Source organism: Lepidochelys olivacea (assembly GCF_965140295.1).
Source record: "Lepidochelys olivacea isolate rLepOli2 genome assembly, chromosome: 3".
Lineage (NCBI taxonomy): Eukaryota > Metazoa > Chordata > Testudines > Cheloniidae > Lepidochelys > Lepidochelys olivacea.
In genome coordinates this window covers 35,689,690-35,713,191 of record NC_140413.1, presented here as the reverse complement: position 1 = coordinate 35,713,191, position 23,502 = coordinate 35,689,690, and the positions used below count along the sequence as shown (strand labels likewise).

General features: G+C 40.3%; 1 protein-coding gene across 2 annotated transcripts in view; it reads left to right on the top strand.

Annotated features, from left to right (window-relative positions):
- DCDC2C (doublecortin domain containing 2C) overlaps nucleotides 1-21,799 on the top strand; it is a 107,623-nt gene extending 85,824 nt beyond the window's left edge. For both annotated transcript variants that reach the window (XM_084623925.1, XM_084623924.1), the window contains exons 11-13: nucleotides 4,431-4,500; nucleotides 18,759-18,879; nucleotides 21,516-21,799. In XM_084623925.1, the coding sequence (XP_084480051.1) occupies nucleotides 4,431-4,500; nucleotides 18,759-18,847 (159 nt within the window). In that variant the 3' untranslated portion in view covers nucleotides 18,848-18,879; nucleotides 21,516-21,799. The remainder of the gene's footprint in view (nucleotides 1-4,430; nucleotides 4,501-18,758; nucleotides 18,880-21,515) is intronic.
- Nucleotides 21,800-23,502: the final 1,703 nt, after the last annotated feature.

The window sequence follows — 23,502 nt, the reverse complement described above, 5'->3', positions numbered from 1 at the left end:
TGATGGTGTCACTTGAATAGATATGTGGACAGAGTTAGCATCAGGCTTTGTTGCAAGGATAGGTTCTTGGGTTAGTGTTTTTGTTGTGTGGTGTGTGGTTGCTGGTGAGTATTTGTATCAGGTTGGGGGGCTGTCTGTAAGTGAGGATTGGTCTGTCTCCCAAGATCCGTGAGTGAGGGATCGTCTTTCAGGATAGGTTGTAGATCTTTGATGATGTGCTGGAGAGGTTTTAGTTGGGGGCTGAAGGTGACAGCTAGTGGAGTTCTGTTATTTTCTTTGTTGGGCCTGTCCTGTAGTAGGTGACTTCTGGGTACTCTTCTGGCTCTGTCAATCTGTTCTTTCACTTCAGCAGGTGGGTACTGTAGTTTTAAGAATGCTTGATAGAGATCTTGTAGGTGTTTGTCTCTGTCTGAGGGATTGGAGCATATGTGGTTGTATCTTAGAGCTTGGCTGTCACCAGTGGATCATGTGGTGTGTCCTGGATGGAAGCTGGAAGCATGTATAAGGATAGCGGTCAGTAGGTTTCCGGTATAGGGTGGTGTTTATGTAACCATCGCTTATTAGCACAGTAGTGTCCAGGAAATGGACCACTGTTGTGGATTGGTCCAGGCTGAGGTTGATGGTGGGATGGAAATTGTTGAAATCATGGTGGAATTCCTCAAGGGCTTCTTTTCCATGGGTCCAGATGATGAAGATGGCATCAATGTAGCACAAGTAGAGTAGGGGTACCCGCATGGCCCCACAGTATGCCAACATTTTTATGGCTGACTTAGAACGACGCTTCCTTAGTGCTCGTCCCCTAACGCTCCTATTACAAAGAAGATCGGGTGGGTTAACACTGGGGCTGCTCTATTAGAGAGAGATTTAGAGCACAATTCGAATCTCCTGATTTACAGAGGATTTTTAGGGGCATCATGAATCTCATTCATATCTATGGAAAGGGTAACATTGCAGACAGCAAAGAAACTGGGTTTTCAAATGGGGTCGAAATAGTTTCATGTGGAAGCCCAAGCACAGGGATGGAATTTAAAGGGCTCTAGGACTGAAGACCCTGCAAAGGGCCAATCATTTGTTACTCCAAGAAGGGGACTGAACTTGAAGAAGTGATCTGGCTGGAGAGCTGGGGCAATAAAAACTGAGAAGGCAGAGTCTCCAGAGATGAAGCCCTGGGGGCAATGCTGTATACCAGGGCCGGTAAGGACTTAAAGCTAGCCGAGAAGGGGCTGAGGACTGAGCCTAGAGATAGGCTAAAGACTAACGAGGGCACAGGGATAGGCCCTGTTGGACCTTTTACCCTGGAAGGGATTTGTCTGTGCATAGAGACCGTATGTGACTTGGCCAGAGGGCTGGACCGCTCAAGTCCTACCTGACAAGGTTAACAACTCACAGGGGGTGCTGGGAGCAGAGAGAGTGAGTGCAGGTTCACACCGAATGGACAAGAAGTGAGTGAGCCCCCTCACAGTGAGTTGTCATGCTATTTTCAGGAACGATTTGTCTAAGGCTATTCACTGTATTAGAAACATAATCATACATGCTGTCCCCTATGGGAATTTTGGCATTGAAACTTGGCCAACGCTTAGGAGAAATGTATAATTACCCATTGTTAAGAGGCAATATCTTCCTATAGTGTACAAAAATCACTTAATAAAACTGCATTAGTCGGATTAAAAATATGACAGAGAATCTGTAAAACATTTGTAGAGCTCAGAGTGAAAATTTTGTGTTTCAGAAGTAGTAAACAAATTAATTATATATACAGGAGTAGCCCATTAACAGTCACCAATTCAGAAAAGCATCTTGATTCAGGAAAGCATCTCTATTCAGTGTACCACTTAAGCATGTTCTTAACTTTAAGCATGTGCTTGAGTACCATTGATGTCAATGGGACTCAAATACATGCTTAAAGTTAAGCATGACCACAAATTCTGTCCTGACTAGGGACAGAGTAGACCACATGCGTAAGTTCTTTCCTGAGACAAGGCCTTAAACAACTTTATGTTGGAGTAAAATGTTATTAATGTGAGTAAAATAGTTTACATCTTTTACTTGTGATTCTAATGAAGGGACTGTATGTGTGTGTGCATTTCTATATATATTTAGTTTAGTTTTGTGTGCCACCAATACATTAGTTTAACCTACATGTCAGCATGATTATCCTTTAGTATTTACAGTTCATTATGTCCTGTGGACCAAATTCTGCTTCCAGCTGTACTCTCTATAATTTATGGGGTTTGGATCTGTGCATGTTACTAACTTTTAAGCATTCAAATTCAGATAAGTTTTTCTCCCCCCCCCATAATCTCTAATATGTTGTAGAACACATTATATATCAAAATAGTATTAATTTGCAAAAACAACAGACATAAGATACATAGATGCTTCAAGGAAACTAAGAGGGTAAAGTGAAGAGTTTAATACTCAGAAAGGGAATATAATAACAATTGTATTTGAAATGTACATTTGAAATAGGTTTGCAGGCATGTAACTTGAAGCAAAACTTGACTTTGGATGTTTAAAATTTAATACCCAAAAGAATTGTATAGTTTGATTGTTACAAATCTTCTTCCTTTATGAGTATTAAACTCTTTCCTATTTTTTGTGTGTGTCTAAAGAATGTGAAGGTTAATGTTTGTAAAATGCTTTGAGACCCTCAGCTAAAGGTGACAAGTATCATGGAGAAATTATTATTTTTCCCTCTCATGAAAATTTTAAACTGAAAATTAGATATTTGCACTGGCAATATTATCAGTGTGTACAGCTGGTTACGTAGGTTTAAACAAGTTATGGGACTTGAATATATGCAAAAAACTATAACAGTAATTGATAATTTTTGGTTGCTTTATCAGTATACTAGCAAAGGGTTTCTCTTTAATTAATATTGTTAGAACTGCCAATAAAACTCAGATTGTTTGATCAAGTGTCTCTTGCATAGAAATTTTGTGGTTAAAAAATCAAAGTCACATTGATTCTGTTTATTGATTTTTATAATATGTTGCCCACACAGTATCTTTAATTTTTTTTCTCCACTTATTTTCTTTATACTGTTCTCTGGCTACAATTAAGTATTTTAGTACTTCCCACCTAGACAAGGTCACCATTGATCACCGAGAAGTTGTATAAACTAAGCATCAGTCATCAATAATGCTAAACAGGAAAACAATGGAGAGAACATTCAAAACTGAACTTTTAAATGTCCTATCCATCCATTTAGGTTTTTATCCATATTCATTAGCATATTGTATGTAGAGGAAGATCAAGTATTAATGCAACAATGAGTTAGAGCAGTCACAGGTGCTGGCTTTTAATTTTCCCCGCTCAGCCCCAGGCCCTACCCCAAATCCACACCTTTCCCCAAGCCCCCAACCCACCTCTTCCGCCCCCACTCCACTCCACCCCGGCCCTGCCCCCACTCCATCCCTTCCCTCAGACCCCACCCTTGCCCTGCCTCTTCCCACCCTGCTCCTCCCCACTCCCGCCTCTTCCTCACCTCTTTCCGCGTGCACCCCATCTACACTCCTCCCCCTCCCTCCCAGCGCTTCCTTCATGCTGCAGAACATCTGTTCTGCGGCATGCAGGAGGCGCTCGGAGGAAGGGGGAGGAGTTGATTGGCAGGAGGCTGCTGGCCGGCGGGAGTGTGGGGAGGGGAGCTTGGCACCCACTAATTTTTGTACACAAACTAGGAGGCATGCCTTTCTGCGGGGGGCACCATAGGTTCTTTGGGGAGGCACAAAGAAACTGGGATTCTGCAGGACTCACTGCCATAATAGCAGGAATGGGATAAAAATAGAGTGGTTATTGCAGAGTGGTACGGGAGCGGGATTAAAAAAAAAAGATGATCCTTCCGGGCCACAAACAACATGTATGTTCCAACCAGCAGCTGCGCCTCTCTGATCACCTAGCTAGGAAGGCAGGGCTGCTGCCAGCAGAAGCAGCATTGCCACCCTTACTTCTGCTGGCCTTCAGAGCAGGTGACGGGAAGTTGGTGGGGGACAAATTCTGTGAATGGTAAGGGTGGCGTGACGGGAAAAGTTTGCGTACTCACTTAGGAGCTCTTTTACAGCCTAATGCTGTAATAATGTCCCATTGGGAAGTTTTTCACTATATCTAACCTTCCATGATTCCATCTGATTACTCCAAATTACACCCAAATAATTCTCTCTCATCTTTTGGGCCAAATTCTTCCTTGGAAATGTTCTGGACATTTCCAGTGACTTCAGTGGGAATTGCATTTGTATATCCAAGAAAATAATTTAAATTGTGTTTGAATTTGTTTTTTTGTATGCTTCAGATATTTGTAGCCTGCCAGCAAGTCTCCCCTTATTTTCTTGTAGCCATTCTATACGTTAGCTGTTTTAATTTTTCCTTATAAGTCAATGCGTCACCGTCTCTGAACCTGTTGCATAGAAAAATACCAATGATTTGTATTTCAGGAAAAGAAGAAAGAATGGAGCTTCAAAAATATGTTTGGATTCTTTCTCAAAAAGCCTGAAGAATCTAAAGGTATGTTATGCAGTTATTGATGGATTAGAAAGAACTCATGCACAAAACAAATTTACAACAGAAAACTGTAATACAGTCATCCTAATTTTGTGTTAGATGTAGCTGACTTTCACCTTCCTGCATAAACTCTCCCAGTCAAATCTCTATTTTTAGGTTTCCTACACTGAATGATGTAGATTAGGAATCTTTTGAATCAGCAGATTTGAAATTTGAGCTGCAAGCCAGCATGTATAAGTGTATTGAACTGGCTGATGAGGGTATAAGTATGAGTGAAAAAAGAACTTGGCATCAGTTTTCCCCTGCTGCTAAATTATGAATTTGCTCTTTGAAATAAAGTTGGCTAACAATCTGACAAAGTTATTTTTATGCTGCCTCACATAGCTAATAGATTGGTTAGTGCCATGGCACTGTTAGTGGAACAGGCCTGTGTGAAATATCTAGTGCTGGTGATCAAGATAGCGATTCTACTACTATCTTCATTGGCTGCCTAATCTAGGTGAAAAGGAGACCAAGTGCATGAATCTTCCCTGCTGGTACATAGCCCCTGCATAGGCAAGATCCTCGCAGTACCTCCTAAGTGGTACCAACTGGCAACTGGGTCCTTGCATGCCCAGGCAAATTCTGTGAGGGATCTTGGAGCAGCAAGGGGTCCCAGAAATGTAGTGAACATGCCCTGACACTCACTAACCTATGCCCCTAATTACTATGTTGATTTCTGTGGTTTCTGTGGCTGATGAGAGTATTCTACTCTACAATGGCATTGCAAGACGATGTCTACTACTATAGAGCAGTGGTTCTCAAACTATGGGGTGGGCTACACAAGAGAGGCGTGGGAATGTATCAAGGGAGGTGTGAGCTGTGTGCTTTTTTTTTTTTTTTAAAGAGCTCTGGCTGTCAACCCTTGGTGGTTGGGGCTCATGCAGAAGGGCTATGCACACCTGGGAGGCGAGGATAAAAGGGACAGCTGGAGCCCCAACATCCTGGGGCCGACAGCCAGAGCCCCACCACCTGGATTTGCTCTAACCCCTCCCCCCCCCACACACACAGTTAGTCCCTCACGGGGAGGTAGCCTGGGCTTGGGCTCTCCTTCCCTCAGTCCCTCACCTGGAGGTGGCAGGACTCTGGCTGTCAACCTCGGGATGGCAGCAGCAGCGCAGAAGTAAGGGTGGCAATGGGGAGTTAAGTCTGCTGTGAAAAGTGATATTGACAAATACCACTTTTCACATTGCCTCCCTTACTTCTGTGCTGCTGCTGGCAGCGGTGCTGCCTTCAGAGCTGGGTGCCTGGCCAGCAGCCGCTGCTCTCTGCTCTGTCTTCAGAGCTGGGTTGCTGTATGTGTACTGTGTGTGTGTGTGTGTGTGTGTGTGTGTGTAAACGACTGCAGACACAAAGAAAGGGGTCCCAATCAAATAAGTTTGAGAATCACTGCTATAGAGGGCTCATGGAATAATTCCACGTTGACAGCTATAGCCTGAACCCTAACTCTTACCAGTTCTCTTGGGAATGCGTGCTGCTGGAGCACTGCTGAATGGAAAAGAGAGCATGGATGGTGTGACACAAGCCATCACCACAGAAAATAATTCATGCCCGTGATCTGATGATGGGGGAAAGTTTTACAGTGATGGGCAAGTGGCAAAGCCACAGGTGTGGTGATGCTGGTGGTTGTAGTCACACATTTGAATGTAGGTGGCTCACAACACCAATTATAAATGTTTCATGGACTATTAGGACTTTATGCAACAACGCTACTGCCAGCCGACCTGAGAGAGGCATAGCACTTGTAAGGGAGTATGGTTAGCCATGTAAATTTAAATCACATTCAAAAATCAACCACAAGAGGGGGAGGTTGCTCATACTGAATAAGTAACACTGGTACTTTCAGTAAAATTTAGTTAATAGTTAATATATGTTTTTATTTTTTCACAAAATGTAAAAATTAAAGATTCTATAAAAACGCAAATTCCATGTTTTTCTGTGGGAAATGGATTTCTAGGGTCCCTGGTCACGAGATCCAGTCTAAGCTTAGAGACGTACAGAATCAATGGTAGAATGCCAAGGCAGATGAAATCCAGGGCTATGCTGACCCTCATGAGAACAAAGATTTTGTGCTGCTTTGAAGACATATATGTTCCTACACATACCACTACAGTGGTATTGAAGAGTGTGGACAGCCTAACACTGACTATTGACAAAAGAGAAATCCTTCAGTGGTGACAACAGCGTTTAAGTGATCTAACACACTGTCCAACATCAGAGACAAGACATTAATAGCAGTAATTGATCAGCCAACATGTAATAACATGAATGCAACCCCATCCTGTGACAAAGTCAGCACTGCAGTCAGTGCCACAAAGAAGTTCAGGGCTCCTAGATCTGATGGCATTCCTGCAGAAATATTCCAGTATGGAGGTGAGATCCTGCTGAGGTGACTGCAAAGACTATTTCTCAATACGCGGAGTACAGAAGATGTACCGCAAGACTTCAAAGACACCACCATTGTCACCATATACAAAAGGAAAAGTTAAAAGTCCAGTTGTGGTAACTATTGCGGTATCTCATTACTCTCCATGGCTGGAAAGATTCTGACTAAAATATTCTTTGATCATCTACTATGCAACATAGAATCATAGAACTGGAAGGGACCTCGAGAGGTCATCTAGTCCAGTTCCCTGCACTCAAGGCAGGACTAAGTATTTAGACCATCTCTGACAGGTGTTTGTCCAACCTTCTCTTAAAAATCCCCAATGATGGAGATTCCACCACCTCCATAGGCAATTTGTTCCAGTGCTTAACCACTCTGACAGTTAGGAAGTTTTTCCTAATGTCCAACCTAAATCGCCCTTGCTGCAATTTAAGCCCATTGCTTCTTGTCCTATCCTCAGAGTTAAGAACAGTTTTTCTCCCTTCTCCTTGTAAAAACTTTTTATGTACTTGAAAACTGTTATCATGTCCCCTCTCAGTCTTCTCTTCTCCAGATTAAACAAACCCATTTTTTTTCAATCTTCTTTTATAGGTCTTGTTGACCTTTCCTGGACTTTCTCCAATTTGTCCACATCTTTCCTAAAATGTGGTGCGCAGAACTGGACACAATACTCCAGTTGAGGCCTAATCAGCGTGGAGTAGAGCAGAAGAATTACTTCTCATGGATTGCTTACAATACTCCTGCTAATACATCCCAGAATGATTACTTTTTTTGCAACAGAGTTACAGTTAACTCATATTTAGCTTGTGATTCACTATAACCCCAACATCCCTTTCTGTAGTACTCCTTCCTAGGCAGTCATTTCCCATTTTGTATGTGTGCAACTAATTGTTCCTTCCTAAGTGGAGTACTTAGCATTTGTCCTTATTGAATTTCATCCTGTTTATTTCAGACCATTTCTCTAGTTTATCCAGATCACTTTGAATTTTAATCCTATCTTCCAAAGCACTTGCAAACCCTCCCAGCTTGGTATCATCCTCAAACTTTATTAAGTGTACTCTGTATGCCATTATCTAAATCATTGATGAAGATATTGAACAGAACCGGATCCAGAACCGATCCCTGCAGGATCCCACTCGTTATGCCCTTACAGCATGACTGTGAACCACTCATAACTACTCTCTGGGAACGATTTTCCAACAAGTTATACACTCACCTTGTAGTAGCTCCATCTTGTGTGAGACAGTGGGTATGTCTGCACTCACATTTTATAACGCTCTAACTTGCTGGCTCAGGAGTGTGAAAAATCACCCCCCTGAGCACAGCAAGTCTGAGTGCTTTAAAGCGCTAGTGTAGACAGGCTCTGAGCGCTGGGAGCCGGGCTTCCAGCACTCAGAGCTAATCCCCTCAGCAGCACTTTGAAGTTTCCATTGTAGACATACCCAGTATCAAAAGCCTTCCTACAGTCAAGATATACCACATCTACCGCTTCCCCACTATCCACAAGGCTTGTTACCCTGTCAAAGAAAGCTATCAGGTTGGTTTGACACTATTTGTTCTTGACCAATCCATGCTGACTGTTATTTATCACCTTATTATCTTCTAGGTGTTTGCAAATTGATTGCTTAATTATTTGGTCCATTATCTTTCTGGGTACAGAAATTAAGATGACTGGTCTGTAATTTCCCAGGTTGTCCTTATTTCCCTTTTTATAGGTGGGCACTATATTTGCCCTTTTCAAGTCTTCTGGAAGGTCTCCCATTTTCCATGACTTTTCAAAGATAACTGCTAATGGCTCAGATATCTCCTCAGTCAGCTCCTTGAGTATTCTAGGATGCATTTCATCAGGCCCTGGTGATTTGAAGACATCTAACTTGTCTAAATAATTTTTGACTTCTTCTTTCCCTATTTTAGACTCTGATCCTACCTCATTTTTACTGGCATTCACTATGTTAGATGTTCAATTGCCACCAACCTTCTGGGTGGAAACTGAAAGAAAGAAGTCATTAAGCACCTCTGCAATTTCCACATTTTCTGTTGTTGTCTTTCCCCCCTCATTGAGTAATGGGTCTACTCTGTCCTTGGTCTTCCTCTTGCTTCTAATATATTTGGAGTACTTGTTTCCTTTTATGTCCCTAGCTAGTATGATCTCATTTTGTGCCTCGGCTTCCCCCCACCCCGTCATTAACTTCACGCTACTGGAATCGCAATGCGGTTTTGGGCCAACATGAGGTATGGCAGACTTGATATTGGTAGTCCATCAGATGCATAAGAAATGCAGATAACAGCACCTGTCTTTATAGACCTGGCTAAAGCATTTGACACCATCAGTAGACCTGGCCTTTGGTAAGTGTTATGTAAGTTTTGTTGTCCAGAAAAATTGACCAACGTTCTGAGACTATTTCATGATGGAAATAGTAGATGGTGTTCTGTCCAACCCATTTCCTATTACTAATGGTATTAAGCAGGGCTCCATTATTGGTCCACTCTTTTTAAATCTCTTCTATGCAGCAATGCTTGATGATGCTACAAAAAACCTGAATGCCGGTATCAGGATAAATTTCCAATCCTCAGGAAAATTATTTAATCTGAACAGGCTGCAATCTTCCATGAAGATCTTCAAGGCAATTATTTATGAGCTGCTGTATGCCGATGACTGTGCCCTAGAGATACATACTCCAGAAGATATTCAATGGATTACAGACAGATTCACGCAGTCTGCAGAGAGGTAAGGGGTGACAATCAATCTGAAAAAGACAGAGGTCATGTCACCAGGAAAACCCTACATGAAACCAAAAGTCACTATCAGCAACACACATCTGAATGCTGTTACAGACTTTTACTATCTTGGTAGTATATTGTCGAATGATGTTACTGTAGACAAGGAGCTGATAAGTTGTATCAACAAGACCAGTTCATCATCTGTCAAACTATAAGGCAGTCTGGCAGCAACATGTTATTAAGCTTCAAACTAAGTTAAACTCTATAAAGTGGTTGTACTGTCAAACTTCTTGTATGGGCATAAGACCTGGACCTGCTACAGGCATCATATTAAGCTGCTAGATAAGTTCCATTTACAACATCTGTATGCCGTACCTTGCATCAAATATGGCAGATAAAGTTACCAGTAATGAGGTTCTGGAATGTAGTCACTCTACACAAATTGAAGCCATGTTTATCACATCACAGTTACCCTGGGCTGGTAGGGTGTTGAGGATGGATGACACCAGCATGCCAAAGCAGTAGCTGTCTGGCAAACACAGTGTGCAACTGCATATGAGGCAGCACAAGAAACGCTTCAAGGACACACTGAAACATAACTTGAAACAGTTCAATGTTGATTTTGACAGCTGGACTGATGTTTACAGATCATGCTGGCAAGCAGTGGTCAATGATGGATTTACCCAATTCAAGATTAACTGCAGTATGGATCTTAAAGGATACAGGCAGAGTTGTAAACCTCAGCAGGCACAGACTGTAATCCCTTCCTCGGCATCAAGACATAAAACCGCCTCAGCATCATCTTTGGTCATGAAGGACACCAACAACAATGTGAGCTATTAAATAGATGTCTGCTGGATAGCATGTGGTTAGATTATGGGGATACAGAGTAAAGAGTAGAACTCAAGACATTATGGATCCTACTTTGTACTTAGACCTCAAGCTCACATTTCCTTTCATATACAGATATGAACTCTGAACTTCCACCTTCCTTTTCAATGTATTAAGCTTAGCTATAAAATGGTTTCTATTGATGTTGTTATCTCTACAATAAACTGAAAAGAGTTTATCTGAATCTTATAACAGGAGGCATGGCAAAATGCACTTGGAATTGTGAATTTAAGAACATAAGAATGGCCATACTGGATCAGACCAATGTTCCATCTAGCCTAGTACCTATTTTCTGACAGTGGCCAATGCCAGATGCTTCAGAGGGAATAAATAGAACAAGACAATTATCAAATGTTGTCCAGTCCCAGCTTTTGGCAGTCAGAGGCTTAGGGACACCCAGAGCATGGAATTGCATCCCTGACCATCTTGGCTAATACCCATTGAAGGACCTATTCTCCATGAACATATCTGATTCTCTTTTGAATACTGTTATACTTTTGGCCTTCACAACATCCCCTAAAGATGAGTTTAACAGATTGTCTGTGCATTTTGTAAAGAAGTTCTTCCTTATATTTGTTTTAAACCTGCTCCCTATTAATTTCATTGGATGACTTTCACTTTCTCCCCACCAGTCATGATTTTATAGACTTCTATCATATGCTCCTTTATTCATCCAGTTTCTAAACTGTACAGTCCAAATCTGTTTAATCTCTCCTCATATGGAAGCTGTTTTATAACCCTAATAATTTTTGTTGCTCTCTCTGTACTTTTTCCAGTTCTAAGATACCTTTTTTGAGATGGGGCAAGCAGAACAGCATGCAGTATTAAAGGTGTGAGTGTACCGTGGAATTTGTATAGTGGCATTATATTTTCTGTCTTGTTATCTCTTTGCTAATGGTTCCAAACATTCTATTAGTTTTTTTGACTGCTGCTGCATATTGTGCAGATGTTTTCAGAGAAATATTCATGATGACTCCAAGATCTCTTTCTTGAGTGGTAACAGCTAATTTAGCTTATTAAGTGGCTGTTGGGTGGCTCGGCAAGCACTACAAATGCTAGAAGAAGCTAATTTAGACCCCATTATTTTATATACATAGTTGGGATAATGTTTTGCAATGTGCATTACTTTGCATTTATCAACATTGGTTTTCACGTGCCATTTTGTTGCTCAGTCACCCAGTTTTGTGAGATCCCTTTGTAACTCCTCACAGTTAGCTTTGAACTTAACTATTTTGAGTAATTTTGTATCTTCTGCAAACTTTTCTACCTCACTGTTTACTCCTTTTCCTGATCATTAATGTTGAACAGCACTGATCCCAGTACAGATCCTTGGGGGACACCACTATTTATCTCTCTCTACTGTGAATACTGACCATTTATTCCTACCTTTTGCTTCCTATCTTTTAACCAGTTACTGATGCATGATAGGACCTTCCCTCTTATCCCATGACTGCTTACTTTGCTTAAGACCCTTTGGTGAGGGACAATCTCAGACTGGATCACCCTTTCCACACATTTGTTGACACCCTCAAAAATTCTAATAGATTAGTGAGGCATGATCTCTCTTTACAAAAACCATGTGTGCAATTTCATGGGGTTCACTCACTACTAGGGGTGCCTCCTCCTGGCCACTCTGGGGATTAGCTCCTTCCACATGCTGCACTTTCCTTTGGCAGTCTCTCCACCCATCTTTGGAACTCCAGGTACTCCTTCTTTGTAACTTGGCCCTCAAGCCAGGTCACTATGCGCCCTCATCTCTCGGGGTATCAAAGTCTTTCAGGACAAACTGTCCCAGGAAGTCCGCTCTCCCCTGCCTGGTCTGTGCCACTTCGCCAGTGCCTGGTAAGGGAACATGAGCCCACTCTCTACTCCAGGACCCAGTTCTGGGGCCATCTCATCAGCACCCAAGTTCTGCCCTATGCCATACCTTGCTGCTTTTCCCCTGAGCCTTTCCTACCTTTCTGGCTCTCCCTGAAGTCTGGGTTTGCCACTCACACACCCTCCTCCCAGGGAGTAACTGTAGACTATCCTCTATAGTCCCAAACATACCTCCCTTCTTCCAGAGGGTGACTGCAGACTCCTTCCCTGCAGCCCCTAGCTGCTCTCAGCTCCTGGGCTTTATACAGGCTCCTCCTGTTCCTGCCCAGTCGAGCCATATCTAATTAATCCCTGCTCCCTGACTCCTCCAGATGCAGTCTGGGGACTTAATTGGCCCAGCTAGCCAGTGTAACCCCACAGACCTTGTGTGGGGTGGACACCCCATCACATGCACCTCTTTTTGTGTGACGGTTTCCATTTATGCATATAACTAGCTGTTTATGTGCACAGTTACAGGAAATGGACATTCAGGGTTGGCATGCAATAGTTCATGTGTTTTTACACACATTTGTGAGAATTTGACCCATCTTGTCTAATTTTTAAAACTTACTTAGCTGTTAGACAAATCAAAGGACAAAGATAGAATGATTTTAAAGTTACTGCTGTGATTAAGTTTAGGCCTTGTCTACACTAGAAACGATTTGTTGGTATCACTACGCCTGTACAATTATAACCGCAAACATTCCAAGTGTAGATGCAATTGACACCAACAAAAGAGTGCTTTGCTGGTATGGCTTATAACAGTTCCCTGAAAAAACGTTTTTGTTGGTAAAGTAATTGCATCTACACTTTTGATGGTATAAAAATGTCATAAAAAGAAAAATCACAGCCCTAAGAGATATTACCACACTGGCAAAGGCCTCTAATATAGACGAAGACATAGTGAAAGAATTGTTTTGTTCTGAGCACCCTTTCAGATTTCAAATCAGGCTAATCTCTTTGATTGTTGATAGGTTTCAGAGTAACAGCCGTGTTAGTCTGTATTCTCAAAAAGAAAAGGAGTACTTGTAGCACCTTAGAGACTAACCAATTTATTTGAGCATAAGCTTTCGTGAGCTACAGCTCACTTCATCGGATGTTGATGATCATGTGGACAATTCAAGTGTGAGAGTATTTGGATATAATGGACAATGAGGAAGTGTTGGAGTAATCAGTGGAGCATGCAAAAGGACTGATTAAATTGACTTGCCTTGTGATCAACAATTTTTAATTTTAAAGGTTCATTGTGATTTTGTGATTAATTTAAATCCTGTCTATTTTGACATCTACTTCAGACATGCAGAATCAGCCTACTCAAAGCCAAATAAATTATATTATTCTCTAGCTCTCACTTCCCTTCTTTCCATTAATTTGGTATACTTGGAATACTGTATACAGGGCTTCTCCCTATTTCACGTGCTGTTCTTTGGTAGATATTGTAAGAAAGATTAACTTCATAGAATGCCTTTTTTAAAGTTCAGTTTTGTTTTTAGATGTACTGGATACAGAGAGAAGAGATATGTTTAGGTTCTTCTGAGAGGCATTGTGTTACAGAGAATTGAACAGGGTGCTGGGGGCACGGGGATAGTGGGTAATCCCACTTCTATTTTTGAGTCATGCAACTTTGTGTAAGTCATACTAGATCAAATTCCAATTTTATTTTACAATTTAATTGACTTCACATGAGTTGTACATTAGCTCACAATTAGATCCTGTGTCTGTTACTTCCACTGTCAAATGTTGATAATGCTTACCTACCTCACCTGCAGTCAGAAAGGGTTCCCAATGAGTACAAGTTATTGTTTCTCTTGTCATCCACTTCTTTTAGGGCTACTTATGTCAGGTAACTCACATCATTCTGAATTGTAGGAATGAGTATGTCATGGAGAATATGATGATGATGTCCTTTTAGCAGAAACTGAGATTTGTGATCTGCTAGGTGAAGAAAAAAAAAGAGATGTGTACAGGTTCCTGTCATGAAACAACCATTTTACTAGAACGCCATGTCAGTTAGTTACTGCAAATGTTACTGTATGTACTGCTATCAATTCCTGCAATCTCTTTCCTGTTTTCTTTATTGGAAATCAGACCCCTGACAACAATCAGTTACATTTATGGACCTTTAACTTCTGTGGATTTACACCAAGGGAAAATCTGGCCCAGGAACAATAATTATTCTATAACTGGACACTTCACTCAGTTACATCATATTGTAGAACTGCTTCCTTGTCCAGTGTTTAGGGTAAATATTGTGACTGAAAATTCTGTTTTTCATTTTCTTCATTTAGAAGTGAAACTTAATTAAAAGATGATGGCTAATACAGTAGCACTATTTATTTCTGGATAGATGCAGCAGATGAGTGCTTAGTTTTCATTGAACTGGAGATCATAATGTGATAGGGTCTTTTTAGTTTAATATTCAATAATTTAGTTAAATATCTATATATTAGCCTTGCTATTGAAAGGGGGTTACGGAAGTAATCTATTTTTATACTGAATATTATCGTTCTATTCCTACTTTTTCTATAGATGGTCTTTATTGCATGGATTTCAAAGGATGCTGCTCTTTCCATGGGACCGTATTTAATTTTGTCACTCAAAAGCTTGTCTCTTCACCAACAGAAGTTTGTCTCAGAAAATATATTACCTCACCCACCTTGTCACCCTATCCAATGTTACTGTTATTTGAGACCCTGATTCAACAAAGCACAAACATGTACTTAACTTTAAGCATGTGCTTTAGTCCCATTTAAGTCAATGGAACTTAAGCAAGTGCTTAAATAAACTTCTGAATCAGGGCCTGAGTTAGGTGTTTCATGCAGTCTTTCATGTCATATCACAGTCATATCTGATTTATAATACTGTGTGTATATCCTTCATAATTTCATAACATAGCAGTAGGACACTGTGCCTATGCTTCTTTTTGCAAAGTTATAATGTAAAGGTATTATAACATTTTGACCTTTTATTATATGAACACACCTCACTGGAAGACACATCTGGAAATAGTTTGTTATTAACTGTACTGTATTTTAATTATATGAATTATAAAGTACATATTTTGGGTATTTTTAGATGCACATTTTTAAAGATGTAGTTATGTGTTCACCTGGCTGGTGTACATCAGGTGCATGCAGAGTTGTGCCTTTAAAAATCTGTTCTGTAACTGCTTCGTGATAGAGAAATTTGCAGAGACATAGGTTCATATATTATTTTATATTCAAAATAACAATTTGTTAACATTTGATGACTGTGGTTATGGTGCAGAGATTTATTTCCTTGTCAAGGCAGTGGACTCAGGCTTTTACTTACAGCAAGAGGGCTGTTTTAATGCTTGTCCTAGGTAGTTATTTCATTCATCTAATCCATTCTGAACTGTCTTCCTCTTTATTCTTCCAGTAGTGTGATCTTTACTACTACGGTATTCTAGCTATTAGCTGTTTAGTGTGAGATAGACCTTCACTATTTCACCCTTTCATGAGAATTATTATTTTTCCGACTGTCAAGGCTATTATGAGCCATTTTGTCAATAGTAAGGGTGTATTAATTTGGAAGGACAAGGAGTCATATAATATCTTGATTAGGGGATATTTATTTCTAAGGCTGTGGAGAGGTTATTAAGTATTTCTGGCCAAAAAAGTCAGTTCAGAATATGAAAATCTTATGTGTGAAATACTAGCTGTTTGCTGATGTTCAGAGAATTGTAATCCTTCGCAGATGTTTCTTTTATCCAGTCATCCTGATTTTGAGGGTGACTTCAACAATCATAGTTTGTAGCAGGGGATCTTTGCATGGATCCATAGAGCCAGTGTCTGGTTGTGTTGACAACCATGTTGTTTCTGTACCTGGCGCTGTGCTTCCAGCTGTGGAACGTCTTCTTAAAGTTGCAGACACCCATGCTTACAGCATGGTGCCGTGCTATGTGGTCAGCTGCCAGATGCTCGAAGATCAGATCAGAACTATTCATCGTATGCAGATTTTGTTTTGAGTATCTTTGAAGTGTTTCATCTCCCCTCCACATTTACAATTGCCAGAGCTTAATTTGGAATATAGTATTTGTTTTGATAGACAGGTCTCAGGCATATGAATTATATGACCAGCCCATCCCAGCTGGACATAAATCAAATGAGCCTCAATACGAACCAAACCGGCTTTTGCCAAAACTTCTGTGTTGGACACCCAATCCTGCCATTTGATGCCCAGAAGATGTTATGTGTGTCACAAATGGAAACTGTCAAGCTTCTTAATGTGCCATTGATAACAGGGCCATGTTTCACATCCATAGAGTAATGTTGTGAGGACAATAGCATTATACACTTCGATTTTTTTCTGTAAACAGGTTCTGTTACTTCCAGATTTGGTGATAAAGGTAACCATATGCAACACTGGCTTTCTTAATTCATGGGTCTGCAAAGATGTACTTAGAGGCTTATTGCATTTTTACCCTGATAGAGTCCTACTTTATATACTCTATGGGGGGAGGAGGGCTTTACAGTAAAACCTATTGTGGATCTTTCTGAAAACCCCTTAATACTGCTGAGTTGGTGTTTGTCATTTTCCGTACTGTTTTCCAGTCTCTTTTGTTGAACTGGAGTTTTTAGTTCATTTGCCTATTTGATTTTTTTACTTTTGTGGCAACAGATTTGATAGAGTTCAGCTATCAACATATATTGTATAAAACCTGCTCTATTTCCAAAACTCTTTCTTGTATGGAACTCTTAGAGGTTCTGAACCTGCATTCTTTATACACCTAAAAGTTCCACTGCTTCCAGTGATGGCTTTTGGTGCCCAAGGAATGCAAGATTAGGCTAATTATTTGCACAGCTCTGGCTACTAGTGGTAAAATGGGTTGCTTTGCAATATCCTTGCAATACCGTTTGTTCTCTGTGTTGGCAGCTTTACTGATGTGCCAAATAGTGTATTATGGAACACACACCATTGGCTGTTCTTCTCAAATATAGATTTCATATGTCTTCAATCTTTGGTTGACTTATTGTGAGTAGATGACAGATGAGAGGAATGTGTCATGAATGTAGTAACAAAATAAAGTGTGCTTTCATTGATTTTTTTATAAACTGTGAATGCAGAATCGTATATGCAAACAGTATATGTCTTGTGTATGTATTTTTTATGTATATATACATACTACATATACAATGTACTCTATATATTTCATATGCCTGATGAACATATAATGTTTTTAGATATTGCTTTTTGTCTTCCCTTTTTATTTTAGTTTTATATTATTTTCATTAGTAGCTTGGCTATTTTGTAACAACTGTGATCAACTATGCCTAGTTGTTTGACTTCCTTCAGTGAATCTGCCTACTCTGTAAGCATGCAGGTGCATCACTTTCACATGCATTAGTTTTGTTGCGTATTCTTGGTTGTTGCCTTGGCAGATCTTCTGCGTCAGGAAAAAAAATCACCTCTTGCCATTTTCTTTCACAGTAGCACAGAACACACAAACGATGTCTACTCAAACTATCATTCAGATATCAATATCCATAAAAACTCCTCCCAACTTCTGACCTGCAAAAGGCCATACATGCTGTGAAACATTACATCTTGCCTGGGCCTATGCACCATGAAAGGACAAGAGTTGTTGCTGAATCTGACCACAAAAACAACTGTCCTTAAAGCGATGATACTAATGGACTAGATAGACAACAGTGAATTAGATGACTAGATGGCAGTGGTTACTCGTAGCTTTTAGGTGATTTATCTGTTTGTTTATTAAATTGTAAATCCCGTTTTTGGCACCTGTGACCGTTCTGCTGGAAGTAGCTGTACTTAGGCTTCCCCGCTCTTGGAATGCAGTGGAGATGTGAGTTGCCTCCCCCTTCCCCCTTAATTTCAGAGACAAAAAGATCCGTGTAGCCCAGAGCCTTTACACTGGCCTCTCTGGAGGGGAAGAGAAGAAGCCCCAGCTGCTCTTTTTTTAACTACAAAGCAGGAAGACAGAAGAAACATAGGCCAGGGGAGGGACTGCCAATGAAGAGTGAGAAGAAGAAATAAGATAATCCAACCACATTCTGCACTCAACTGGACATGTGGATGTCTCATTGAGATCAATAGGAGCTCTACGTACATATCTGGGGACAGAATTGAGTCCATCATGTCTAGTGAACGCTGACACATGGTTATTTAGCATGGAAGTTGTTTTTGCTTTCTTTTCCTGGAGCTATAAATGTTATTTCTTGAAAGGGTACTAGTTACTTTAATGAAAGCATAAATTAGTATTTATATAGTGTTTTACATAGTTTAGGGAGACTAACTTATTGCAGTCAAAATCTGTATTATTTTAAAGTAAAACAAAGAATCTAATTATAAAATGTTTTATCACATTTATTTATTTATTTTGTAGACAAAGAGGGAGAATCCGAACAAAACCAGCCTGCAGAGGAACCCATACCAGAAGAAATTAATGAAAAAAAAAGGAACATAAAAAGATGATTTCAAATGTCATGTCATGTTGTGCTATAGAGGTACGAAAGATGTTAATACTTAATTTTCCCCTTATTCTCTTCCTTTCTGATTTGCAAAATGAGCTGGATTGAAATGATTGGCTTTAAGATTTTTAAAAAAACAATAGAAACTGGAGATTAAATATGCCTGATTCTGAAAATATCTCACTAGTGTGCTGGAATATAAGGCCCATGCCTGCACTATAAACTTACACTGGTATAACTACGTCGCTGAAGGGTGTGAAAAATCCACACCCCCTGAGTGATGCAGTTATACTGAGCTTACCCCACTCTCATGGAGGTAACTATGTGTAGTTTAACTATGCCTATGGGAGCAGCTGTCCCATCAGCATAGTAGCATCTTCACTGAAGCACTACAGCGGCACAGCTGCACTGTTTCAGTGTTTTAAGTGTAGACCTGCCCTAAGGCTCTGGCATTTGTCCAAGAATCAAGTGAAAATGTTCCTTTATTCCTATATTGATTTGTGACCCACATTTTTTGAAGGCATTCTTTAAATTTTTCAGTAAATGTATAGATTTTTAGGCCAGAAGAGACCATGATAGTCTAGTCTGACCACCTGTATAACACATCATAGAATTTCACCCCGCCCGTAACTTGTGGCTGAACAAGTGCATACCTTTTAGAAGCCATCCAGTCTCAATGTAAAGATTCCAACTGGTGGAAAGGGTACTGAATTCCTTAGTAAGATGTTCCACTACTTTATTATCCTCCCTATTAAAAATGTCGTCTTTCCAGTTTGAACTTTTTTGACTAAATAAGGAAATATATTTTGCCTCATAAATGTAATACTTTACTTTCTACCTATATGTAACAACTATATGATATAAAATCATGGTGTTCGATCCATATTATTATTGCTAAAATTACTGCTTCAGGGCATGGATTTCCCCTACCCTTTTCTTGAGGATACCATCGTATCTGGTAGCATCCATTGATTCAGGGTGTCTAGTATCCTGTTTGAAATGCTGTTCCTGAGGATGGGAAGGTGAAAGCCATGACTGAAAGCCATGAAAGCCATGGTGAAGCCATGACTGTTCTACAATCATCTCACAGTAGCTGCTGGACACTGGCCTGATCCTCAGGGCTGGCCAGGTTCTCCTGGACACAGAACTTGAGTGGGGGCCTGAGGGTGGCTTTATGCTGTCTGTGGCTTTTCAGGAGGAGTTTAAGGTACAGGTTTTGATCTATAGAGCCCTAAATGGCTTAGCGCATACTGACCAAAGAAATCACCATCCCAGCATGCCATGCGTTTGTGTTGTAAATCAGTAAAGTGCTTGAGCTGATGCCCTGCTGATGTAGCAAGAGGCCTAAGGGCTTTGGAACCTCCCTCGGTCCATAGCAGCACAGAGGTAGGGTATGCTGCAAAGCTAGTCTTCAACCTTTTTTGAAAAAAGCCGGAGGAGAATTGTTGGAGCAGGATGGTGATTTAAGTTGGCTAGCTTGCTGGCTATAGGCTGTACTGAGCAGTATAGCTTCCATTTAGGGATACTGAAGTGTTATTTTAGAGGTGGGTCTCTAATTTACGGGAAGGACTCCTAGAGTGTATGACAGCTCAAGTGCCTCTGATGACATCTACTACGATAATGTGGGGTGGGGACAGAGGTGGTTTTTCAGGTAGGTAAATCCTAAACCATTAGTTTAAATTCCATGGGGAAAACCACAGGCATCGTAAAGCCACCTTTTTAGTGTATGTATAAATGCAAATACATTAATAAATAATTCTTAAAAGTAAAACTCGTAAGCAGATGTGCAGGGCGGGGGGCAGGGAATGGGGATAAGCAAACCTGATTTAAACATTAAGTAGTTAGTCCTGATTGAGTAATCATAATAGTGCATCTCTATATAACTTTTAAAGGCAGCTACAGTGCTTGCAAATTCATATGGCCAGTGAGGGAGACAGTGTTTTCCAGTGATAACAGTAGTGGACTGGGAGTCTAGAGACCTTGGGTTCTATCACTGATTCAGCCACGGACTTTTTATGTGAACCTGGGTACATGTGCCTCACTTGTGTGTAAAAAGATGGTAATAATGATACCTACTTTTGTATATTATTTTGAGATCCTTGACTGAAGGAACCCATATAGGTGCCAGTGAGTTTTATTCATCTGTCAATGAACTCTATCTCAGATCAGGATTGAGCTTTAAATGTCAAATTGTTTCAGACTGGGATTTTAGTAGGTAAATTGGTGAACTCTTCAGTGCCTTTCAGTGATAGTTTTTCTTTGTGCACTTTCATATACATTTTGTTAGGCTCCTAACCTGCAATTTATAGTGTGATGCACTGTTGCAGAGCCCCATTGACTTCAGTGGGGCTCTGTGTGCATGTAGCCGTCTGCTTGTGTACTGTCACCTATAGGACCAGAGCCTTAGGCCCCCAATCCTGCAAAGACTTTTGCACCTGTTTAATTTTATGCACTGTGAATAGTCCAACTGAAGTCAATGGGACTGTTCACAGTGCATAAAGTTAAGCACGCTAGCAAGATTGAGGCCTTAGATTGTAAATTGTTGTTTGTGGGGACTGTGTCATCCTAGGTATCTATACAACATCTATCATATTTTGGGGGACTTCAGTAATAATAACAAACAACCACAGTCATCTGTGTTTTGACATTATCTTTTCATTTCTCTGTTTCAGGATTTTAATGATGCAGGCCAGGATGTAGTTTGCAACTCATGAAATATCATGCTTACTACAGGGGACAATCTTCTGCACCATCAGTTAAGACATAAAGTTCCTCATAAAGAAACAAATACATTCCTCCATCTTTCTTGCACAATTAGAAGTGTAAACCTTTAGTGAGTGGTTATGTGATCTATACTCAGTCATTGGGTATGTATACATGCCTCCTATTAAGCCTTGACTAGTACGTTTGAGAATGAAGGAGTTTAATTAGTGACTACCAAGTACTGCAATCTTTACTGTACATGTTATTGATGATTAATTTTTTTTGTAATTTTCTGATGAGTTATTTCTCTGTTTCTGCCTAATCAGCAGGCATACTGCGAAATATAACGCACTTGCAAGAATATTACCGTCTCATAAGATGAATATGTTTGATGATTAAATTAGGTAGAATAAAGTAATAACAGTCACATACTCAAGGAGAATGACATGCTGATCCTTTGCTTTGGTTTGATGACCTTTATAAAAAACAGAATAGCATTTTAGAAACAATCCAATCTATTTCAAGTCAGTCCCAACATAACAAGGAAATGTAAAGAATCCTCAATAAGCCATATGCTTTTGGAAAATGAAGGAATTTCTCCTCAGTTAAATTAAAAATACCAGCCTTGATCTGAGGTCAACATGACATAAATCACTGAGGTAGCAAAAAATTCTCAAACCTGATAAGAAAACATATTTGCTGCTAAATTTAATTACTAACCTTGATCAGAAATGTGCTTGCAGCCTAGCATTCATATCAGGAAGAGACAGACTTCTGTGCAAACAAAATGAAATATCTGTTGTTTCCTGCATATAAAATAAATCCTTTCCTACCCACATTTTCCCTAATGATAAGCACCAGTTTTTAGCCATATCTTTACACAATGTAGTATTCATGAACTCGTAACTGTTCTTCCATGAAATACAATTGTTTGATGTAGGGCCAGCACAATTCTGATTGAGAACTAACATGCAGAAGATGAAAGATTTGGAACAACTTAGGCAATATTACTCCTTGAGCTGTCTGTGACTAAGGCCCTGATTCAGGACAGTACTTCAGCACATGCTCATGTGCTGTCCTGAATCGTGCTTTCCTGAATCATGGCCTATATGTTTAGTGTTTGGAGAACAGAGTGAGAGAATATGTATTCACACTCAGAAGGAAAAACCCTGGTGCTCCCCTGTCATTCTGTTTGTATCCATGTATTGTAAGCTCTTTGGACTGTCTTTCTCTTCTGTGTCTGTACAGCTGCTAGCGCAATGGGGTCATAGAATCATAGAATATCAGGGTTGGAAGGGACCCCAGAAGGTCATCTAGTCCAACCCCCTGCTCAAAGCAGGACCAATTCCCAGTTAAATCATCCCAGCCAGGGCTTTGTCAAGCCTGACCTTAAAAACCTCTAAGGAAGGAGATTCTACCACCTCCCTAGGTAACGCATTCCAGTGTTTCACCACCCTCTTAGTGAAAAAGTTTTTCCTAATATCCAATCTAAACCTCCCCCACTGCAACTTGAGACCATTACTCCTCGTTCTGTCATCTGCTACCATTGAGAACAGTCTAGAGCCATCCTCTTTGGAACCCCCTTTCAGGTAGTTGAAAGCAGCTATCAAATCCCCCCTCATTCTTCATGGGTCGTGGTCCATGACTGGGGCTCCTTGGTATTATGATAATATGCATAATACATAATAGTAGAATAGTGTTTTCACTAATTAAGTCTCTTCCCAAGAAGAAAGACAGGAGATGAAAAAGAGGTCTTTGTAAGGTATTGGTTTGGTTTGGCAACCTTTGATTCAGGAATTATGGTGGTAAGAGCTGTTGCTTTAAATTAGATATCCATGGCTGCATATATGTATCATTCAGAAGCTAATCAACCTCTCCTATTCTGTGGAGAATCATTTTGGTGAAAAGGTTGAGGTCAGTATACAGAGTTAAAGGAAACCAAGGCCTGCTTTGTTC